This window comes from Eucalyptus grandis, chromosome 1, assembly GCF_016545825.1.
Source record: "Eucalyptus grandis isolate ANBG69807.140 chromosome 1, ASM1654582v1, whole genome shotgun sequence".
In the NCBI taxonomy this organism is placed as follows: Eukaryota; Viridiplantae; Streptophyta; class Magnoliopsida; order Myrtales; family Myrtaceae; genus Eucalyptus; species Eucalyptus grandis.
The window spans coordinates 7,150,478-7,159,919 of NC_052612.1; the positions used below are offsets into that span (position 1 = coordinate 7,150,478).

The 9,442-nt window shown below is 38.0% G+C and overlaps 1 protein-coding gene across 1 annotated transcript; it reads right to left on the reverse strand.

Annotated features, from left to right (window-relative positions):
- Nucleotides 1-2,113: 2,113 nt before the first annotated feature.
- LOC104441228 (C-factor) lies at nucleotides 2,114-9,122 on the reverse strand. The gene is made up of 6 exons (XM_010054265.3): nucleotides 8,737-9,122; nucleotides 5,466-5,618; nucleotides 5,036-5,129; nucleotides 4,799-4,881; nucleotides 3,030-3,183; nucleotides 2,114-2,510 (listed from the first exon to the last, which is right to left on the reverse strand). Exons 1-6 carry the CDS (start codon nucleotides 8,914-8,916, stop codon nucleotides 2,275-2,277), a joined length of 900 nt encoding a protein of 299 aa, XP_010052567.2. The 5' UTR covers nucleotides 8,917-9,122; the 3' UTR covers nucleotides 2,114-2,274.
- Between the last annotated feature and the right edge of the window lie 320 nt (nucleotides 9,123-9,442).

Here is a 9,442-nt window from a genome sequence, read left to right on the forward strand (position 1 = left end):
GCGAAACTCGTATCTTACAATTTAGGTCGCCTCATTAGTACGACACATCTCTAGGCTCACGTGCATGCACATGCACACTCATACAAATGGTACTTGAGAACATACGAGGATGATACTCACTCTAAACAATGAAATTTATCAGTGAAGCATCATTACATCAATTTTAAGAAAATCCATCACATAACCTCAATTGACATGCACAAGACCATTCGCGAGTCTCACTATCTTCCACTACAAAGTTTTAAATCTAACAATACCAAAACTTCACAAGGGAATTGATTCTTGCATGCTTGAGTGATTCCTAAACACATTGAATCACCATGGACCTAGAACGACTAATACACCTAGACCGCGCTCATCCGCCAAGCAACAAGAAGATCAAATAGCTTAGTTCTTAGTAATTTCAATTACTTGATGGCTTGAGTAGAGTGGCTTCCCTTCTCCTCCTTGTGTGCTTTGAGGTTATGAGGCTTCTTGAGTGATAGTTTTTTAGAGAAAATTTGAGAGAGTGAGGGAGAGTGTTTCGGCCAAGAGAGGAAGGAAAAGGAGAAGGGAGATTGAGGTTTAGTCCTTTAAACCTTTCCCTTGCATGTCACTTGCCGAGTGTATTGATATTGAAGACACTTGTTCAATTCGTTACATGGAATTGAGCAGTTGTAATAGATAGTGATGACACTTGTCTTGTAAGAGGGAGATTAGTGGGGCAAGATTAGTGGTTCATTGTCTCTTCTCATGCAAAACTATTATCCATTTATTAAGGTTTTAAAATAGCTAATTGTCACTTATACCCTAATAGGTTTCGGCCACAATGAGAGGAACAGGTTGTCCAATTGCCAAGAGTAGTTAGATGGTCATTTCTTTAGTGCTACATTGTGAAGATTACAAGTACAATTGTTCTTAAATATTCTTAGGCCATGAAATCACTAACAACAAAACTGAATGATAATATTAATCTAACAATTGTCAAAGATTGAAGAATTGTTCAATCTCAATATATGACCTAGTACCACTATCTAATAACTAGTGTCATCCTTTATCAATTGTGATCATTTTGATATTGAACCACAAGTTTATATCGTATTGCTTGTATCTAAATCTTTTTTTATTAGGATTCCACAATCTACTTAGGATTGTCAAATGAGTAAAACTTAGGACGTCATAGGGCACCCTTCATAAGACCCACCGAGGGAAACCTCACCCAAGCTGCGAGCCCTCGCCAAACTCAGCAAGGGTGACCCTCACCCAAGCGGCGAGGGTCGAGTGAGGGCGACCCTCGCTGACCCTTGCCATGGTCGGTCACGGGCCATGGCCAATATCGGCCACAATCCATAAGGAAAACAAAAGAAAAAAAAAGGAAAAAAGGAAAAAATAATTAAAAAAATCGTTTAAAAATATATACATCAACACTGGTCATATCACATAGGACGGTCGACGTCCACATCAACAATTTCCGACTTAAATTGACCACACAAATTGAATTGATATAAATGTAAAAATGTTTGGAATGAAATTAGTTAAATTAAAAGATTTAAAACTAAATTGATACTAACACAATAAATTTAGGACTTTTTGGTACTTTTCCTCCTAATTAAACCCTAAAGTTTATGATAGGGTAAATTTTAGATTCAACAACCACCTCATTGAGCGCCGACACTGCCAAGAATCGCAGTCGGATCATCACAACCATTGTCAACCACTACGGGTTTCGAACTGTCAAGCTCAAGAGGGATTGATTGAGGGGGTTGATAGAAGCGGAACAAGGGGAAGATAAACACGTAGACTCGATCAAATCCAAGAAGTTCAGAGTAATTATAAGCCCCATATTTCTCACGTCTCTTCATAGGTTCCTTGAGAAGCTTTTCCGTGACACCTTCCGACGGAGGCTGCACCAGCTGTAAGTACCGCAGCATTAATGAAGGAGGAACCTGAGCGAACAAGCACTGAGCTGATGTTTTGATAATAAAACGCCCGCGGGCGGGCCACCCAGGTTTCCTCCAGAGGGGAAGGAAATAAAAGGTCAGTGAATTGCAACGTGGCAACTACCGATGAATACAACAAGGCTCCCCTACGGCAACAGAGGGGAAGGTTCGCAATGCAGAATAAGGAACTCCTATGGTAATAGATCAAAAAAATCTTATTGAAAAAGTTATAGGTCAAAAAGGGTACGAGAAAAGCATCATGACAGTAAAGAACAGAAGAAGAAAATTGTCATTGTGGAGTCTCTCTCTCTCAAGATAGATAAACAATTAAGCAATGTAATTGTAATTGTTAAGCCTACCATGGGATTTCTTGACCATCCCAGGCAAAAAACTTGCCATTGTCTTGAATCTTTGCATGGTCGATAATTCCCAAGAGCTTCTGCACCGAATACTCCTTGGTGAAAAGCTTGCCTTCCGGAACATTTCTCTGAAACGGCTTCGAGAGATCTGTGTCCACTGTGCCTGGGTGCAGCAAAATGCAGATAACTGGATCCTTCCTACGCGCAAACTCTACTGACACCGTTTTTGTCACTGCGAGAATCAACTCAATGTTTAGGAACATGCAAAACAAATTGATTGCCTGCCTCTTCATAGAGTTCTGTGAAAAGTAGTTCTAGATCTACACAAATAATTTTGGCCAAAAGATCAGGGCATACCAACCATACGGTATAAATGTGCAGACCCTTGGATTTTGGGCACATTCAGCCAAGTGATTTATCATACTTTACCGTCAGCATTTTAGATCATGAAGTGAAAAGTGTGTTTCTGTTCATCATCTGTCGGTAATCTCAGACTCGTCACCTGGCCGCTCTAAGGTCAGCCACACAGGATGATTACTATTAGAAACCTAAAGAAAGATGAAAGGAAGGGTTGTTTTTACACATACAAAAAGCAGACCGTCGAAACTTCCTAAAACTAGAGAACTGGACATCACTCGCAAATGCCCCAGAGTACATAGTATGTCTAGACAATTTTCCTCAGACCATTCTAGCAAATTGTCAGGACAAACTTAAGTGCTTTCATGAAGACGAGAAAAGGAAGAAACTTTACACTGATTCAATGCGGCTTTGGAGGATCGATAAGAGTGCCACCCCCCAAGGCGATTGTCCCCAATTGAACCCACCCGGGCACTGATATTGGCCACAACAGCAACATCTCTATCAGTACCAGTGCCTCCGCCAGCCTTTAGAAGGGGCCACATGTGCTGCTAGGGCAGATTGCATGAGTTAGTGATACATAAATGAAGTTTACCACGACATCAAACTGATACCTCTTCTAATTGATTCTCTTACTGAAGAAGAATACGCATTGTTATTGGTGGCCACAGTTTTAAAGGAAAACTGACTGGCTTTGACCTTCAGTCCAGTCATTTCTGTATGTCAAAAGATTAACTTTTAAAATCAATCCCTCCAACTCTCAATTGTGCAGAACAGCCCCACCACTGGGAGTCAATGTTGTAGCCACTCCATTCAAGACACGTGCCATGGTATGAAGGCGGCACTTAAAAACATAAAAAAAAAAAATATAAATAACATGAAAATTCCCCAAGTTTTAACTAAATAACATCAGAGCCCTTGCATTTCCAAAAGAGTGGGAAGCAATGGAGTTTATAACATCAGAGAAGGTAGAACTCTATGAGAAACTAGAGAAACTTTGTCTGCACAAGGGAAGTTCTTTTGTTACCGCAGACTTTTATTCTTCCTACATTAATTTGAGTAGGTAAAACTCTATGAGAAACTTGAGAAGTTTTGTCTGGACAAGGGAAGTTCTTCTATTACTGTAGACTGAATTCCCAGTTTCCTTTCCTTAAGCCAAGAGACAGTCGATTGAAATAAAAGATACAGCTACATTTGGGCCGGAACCACTATAGAGACATAGTTTGGAAGTCCAAGCTTTTATATATCTCATCTGAAAATTCTTTCTTTGATTCTGTTTTACTCACTGTTGTTTACTATGGAATTGGATAAGTGCCTCCATTGCATACTGAAAAGAAGTTTCAATTGTTTCCAGAATTTTCTGCAACTTGGTTAAGACAATTCCCAGTTGCCATACTTTGGGACCAATGGGAGGCTATGAATAAGACCTCCTATGACCTTTCCAAGAAAAAAAGACCCATAATTACTTAAAGTATCAAAAAACCTCTCAGAAATAGAAATGAGCCAGAGTTATACTATAGAAAGTGTTAAACCTCTATCTACCTTGTTCAATTTCCAGTGTCACCGTCAAACGATTTTCTGTGACATGTCACATGCATAAATTCCTCTATCTAAACAAAAAAGGAGATACACCTAAATAGGAAGGCTGAATTAGCAGTTTCAACATTCTCGTTTTGTAGAAGGTGCAGTGTCATTGTGTATTATGCAAATAAGCGTAAACAATGCATTAAGTGCATACGTATCCATTGCTAAGTCGATTGTCTGAAGAAATTAGGAGTTTGGACAGTTACAAACTAAAAGAGTACACACATCATGGCCAAGAATTGGACAGCTCTAACTTAAATTGAAGAACAAGTAATGCTAGAAAAGTAAAGAAGCTCAGGCATGGGTTAAAATGCACTGACAGTTATCAGTAACATCAGAAGATACTATGGAAGTCTGCTATTTCAGAACCACAAATCAAAGGCAATACCTAAACCAGTGATACCAGCCCCTTTAGCAATTCATTTTACTCATATGATTAGCACATAACGAGATATATAAACATCACCACGAAAAGAAACACCTTGAGAAATTAGAGGCTCAATGACAAATATCTTAGTAATGTCAAGCCAACTCATTAGCAAAAAAAAAAATGCCAATGTAAAAACCCAAGAAAAGTACCTTGATGACAAGGATAGGGCCCACAGCATTGATCTCATATGTGAGCAGCAACGATGACTTCTCTACTTTGAGGAGTGTCGTTTCTGCACTGAAAAACAATGAATAAAAAGTTAATAAGTCATCAAACAGCAGGGGAGGTCAATAATGTAACCTAACCTTACCACATACATAGAGCTCAAGGCCATTCAATAACAAGGAGCTTATAACTCTAAAGCGAATTGGTCTAGGTCGCTTTACCTGGTTGGAGTACATCAGGTATTGAAAGAATTCCAGATGCATTAACCAGAAGATTCAAGGAGCCATATCTATCTTTTATGGACTTTGCAGATGCCTAAAAAGAAATTTTGTGTCAGATGAATCTGTCAAAAACATGAGTAACTCATTCATTAGTTTATAAAATTGCATTTCACAATGCCAAAAGACCGTACATCTCCAGATTGCACTGATATATCTTATTGGTAAGGTACAACTTTCCTAACTTCTTTGCCCTCAAAACCAGGAAACAAAGAATCACGGTCTTTCTAAATTTTGATTTTCTGTGAACAAGATTGTCCCAGCTAAACAGGACACCTAATTATAAAATGCTTGCAGATAATCCACAAAACCTTGCAGATTTATTTTTTCAAAGCTCCACTGAGAAATTAATGCTAAGATGGAGAAAAATGACCTCTATGGTGCTTTCATCAGTCACGTCCATCGGCAGAATGCTAAGTCGTTGAGCAAACATATTTTTGAGCGAAAGAAGCCCTGATGCCTCATTAGGTTTGCGACATGTAGCAATGACATGCCCTTTTTCACTTTTTTGCAGCAGCTGCTTGACCTAATGAAGCAGAGGCATAATTAATAAAGTCCTCTACAGGCTAAGTCAAATGTTCTGCTGCAGCAGATATGGAAATTCCACTCAAACTTGAAGACAAGAGGAAGCAGAAAATCAAATCAGTAGAACTTCCAAATGAATCAATACACTGAAAAGCAGTGATCATTGCTTTAGCATTTCAATTTACACTGTATTTAATTGACAGTGCAAGGTCTTGCAGGGTGGCAGCAAAATAATGGGTTAAATCAAGAGGACTCAGGTCTGAGTAAAGCTAAATCTGGTGAAACAAGATTGGTGTTGTTCATGATGAAGCAGTAGATCAACCTTTTAGTAAGGTCAACTGCTGAAGCTGTAGGATCTATCTGCAAATTAGAAAGCAAAAAAGTGCAAGAACAGCAAGTACTGTTCAAGGACTTTCTTATGTTGTTTGCTGTGGCCATGAATCGCCAAGATCGACTACTTGAAGAAACCACCAACTTCATTTGTAAAGCAATAAAACCACAGTACCATGGAAGAAGTTGACAGTTGACATTCTTGGAATTTGTTTTGCCACTGATGATGGCAATAATGCCTGTGATCATGAAGGCCCACCACAAGAGTTCGGACTTTTTTGCCAACAACAATGTGACAATTGAACACTGATTCTGTATGCATATAGCACAAAAGTGCCTATATTACACATTACTGATAACCATCACAAATTGCTTACTTGCATGTGGGATATATGGGATAACATACACATACAAATCACATTAATATACAGCACAAAAAAACCTAAATCAACATACAACTAAAAAAAAGAGGAAATTCTAAAGTTTAGATCTCATAGGGGTCAGGTGAATTACAAATTACATATTTTTAGGCACCCCTACTATGTCATTAATAGAAGACACATGCCAAATAGAGCAACATGATCAACATAAGGTTGGTATAACAATTTGAATGAGTTATAAAGGGCAGAGATTTGTCTTTTCCGTTAGCTCAATTAAGTAGAGAATTAAAGAAAAACCAGCACTTACTAAGATTGACCGAGTTTGATGATACGAACTAATGTTGACTTAAAAAGTTAACTTTAGTTAAAAAGATGCACCAAGCCTGTAAATGAGGGAAGGGATTACCTAATTCGTTCAACAAAAACAAATTTAATGACACTTAGAATGGTAAATCTATATTGATAAATAAGATCATGTAACTAAGCTTACTAGAAGATGAGGGATAGAGGTGAGAATGGATACTCAATTCTTTCATTTTCCTGGAGCCAAGGGTTATATAACATCTCATTTTTGAACACCCATCTAGTGTGGAATTCAGGTGCCACAGGCTTACTGTATTTTTTAGGAGAAAGATTGTGAGATTATACTCACTTAAAATGAGCGATGAATTTGAGAGTAGGTATAGAGCCCAGCATGCCAAAAAGGAAAGTTCAGATAAAAGATAATAAATAGAGAATAGAGTGCATATAGAGCTAGCATGACAAAAGAGAGCGTCTAAACGGTTTTCACTTCATGGAACCCAGAGTTATATATCACCTCATTTGTGCACCCCATCTAAAGTAGGACTCAACCACAGTTGACCAACTTTCATTTAGATAAGTAAGATTGTGGAACTAAGCTACAGTTACATTGCTAAAGCTTGTTGCTTATATCCACCTCCATGTTTAGTAAAAACTAATCACCTTTAAAATTTAACCAGACGAAATTTTATTTTTCTTTCAGCATCTAAGATATCAACCGTTAGAATTTAACATAAATTTTCAGTATGTGTTTTTCATTTTTATCAAGAGGCCTTTAAGATATAAATGAAGTTGCATATGTTATTAATATACCTATACACTGTTGGTGCAAGGACTGTGCAGCTAAGTTGCACAAGCTACAATGCAAGTATGGAAACACAAATTCTTAATCAACTAGCTCTCTACTTTGCAGTACTGATGGTCTCCGAATGGAAGAAAATTATTATAAGAGATGTTGCCATGAAAGCTAAAGAAATAGAAGAAAAACCACAATACAAAGTTCTCTCTCTCTCTCTCTCTGTTTTTTTTTTTTTTTTTTTTTGGGCAGAGGGTAATTGGACCACAGCGTGCATTACAAGTGGCTAATAAAATTGCCCACTTAACTTTAAAAACATTTTATCTGATCATACTTCTTCTAAGAAAAATTGATCTGCTGGAAGGAACTTTGGATTTGGGCCTTCTAGCCATTTCAATTCACACACTTTGACCCATAAATATTGCATATGCAATAGTTTGAAAAACTCATATCGACAGAAATAAATAACAGATGCTTCAAAACAAGATGCAATGTACATTAAGAGAAAACACATTTGATTAATATGGATTGACATTGCAGTTAGCAACAGCTGCTCCATCGCTTCAAACACCCCCCATCCCCCCAAAAAAAAATCTCCCGAAGCATCTATAGTGAAGAAGCATTGTCACAACCCCTCTAGACATGTAGACTCATCAAGCATTGGAAGAGGTGACTATTCTATTATCTCTGTTGCTTTTGAAAGGTGAAAATTATGTCTACCAATTCATGATAAGAAACGTGTGAAGTAGTGATGATAAAGAAACAGGGTACAACCCTCTAGATGCAAAAACACACCAAGGGCTTTGTATGACTGACTCCTTTTGTATCTCTTTTTCCTGGTTTTCGTTATGCGTCCGATTTTTGTAGCCTTCTGTAGAAATTCAGGAAGGCATTTGCTTGACTTATGTATGCTGTCCACGGAAACATGATAAAAGAAATACTCAATTAAACTTGAAATCTTCTTGCCTCATTACATCATTGCCCCGAACAATGGAATAATCCTATCTCCTACCCTATGAACTGCCAAATTACTAACAAGGTCATTCCACTGCTATCAATTCCGAAACTTTAAGATAGTGTCCCACGACTTGCACAAGCAGTGAACTTACACTTACATAGGCGTCAGCGAACCCAGAAGATTAACCAGAATTGTACCACACAAATGAGAAATTCCGACGAGATAGCACGTCGTATAACAAATCAAGGGCAAGAATAAAGAAATGAGGCGAAACCCATTAGGAAAAGGCCATAATCAATCAGAAACCATCCAATTATAAGCCACATTGCACCACTACATGAAGAGAGATGCTCACGAATTCAAGCCCGATTCCCCTAGAACAGCCCTGCACCATGGAAATCCCGCCTTCCCATTTCACGGCATCAGAGGAAGTAGAAGAAGAAGAAGAAGAAGAGCGAATCGTTGTCGAAAGCGCGGGGCGGAGACAACGAGAAATCGCCATCGACGCGTGCTTGGTGAATGCAAGCAGTTTCATCCTCTACGGACTCCCCTCTATCTTTCTCTTTCCCAGAGGCTCATAGCAATAGGCTCTGTTTAGGAAGAGCCGGGGGTTGCGAACGAACAAGTTCAGGAGGAAGAAAGAAATGGCTCAGCTTCATCCACGTACTGTCGACTGTCGACGAAGAAACTCCCATTGCTTAATTTTCAAAGCTTCCGCCATTCTCTAAAGTTCCACCTCACTTTCAAGTTTTGCCTTTCTCTTAACCCTCATCGTTTCATAAAAATAGCTAGTTCACCAAATGTAAACTCTCCCTTTATTTACCGACCAAAAAAAAAAAAAAAAAAAACTCCCCTTTATTTCCTAAAAATGATTGATTTAAAAATATTTTATAATATAAAATCATTTATTTCGTTTGAAATAATTATTCAGTAAAAAAAGTATTCATAATCAATAACGATTGATATTTTAAATAATTTCGTGTCGATGATTGTTTATTCATTTTTATAAGTAATTTAAACAATCATTTTCTACAAAACATTTTCTAAATTATTAGTCTTTT

Bases quoted from the DNA above. Each gene is read 5' to 3' on its own strand.
- LOC104441228 (XM_010054265.3), bottom strand. From the start codon at position 8,916: ATGAAACTGCTTGCATTCACCAAGCACGCGTCGATGGCGATTTCTCGT. The intron at 4,882-5,035 runs GTAAAGCGACCT...TTTTCAGTGCAG, and splicing joins ACCTGATGTACTCCAACCAG to AAACGACACTCCTCAAAGTA. The intron at 2,511-3,029 runs GTAAAGTTTCTT...TGATTCTCGCAG, and splicing joins CAAAGCCGCATTGAATCAGT to TGACAAAAACGGTGTCAGTA.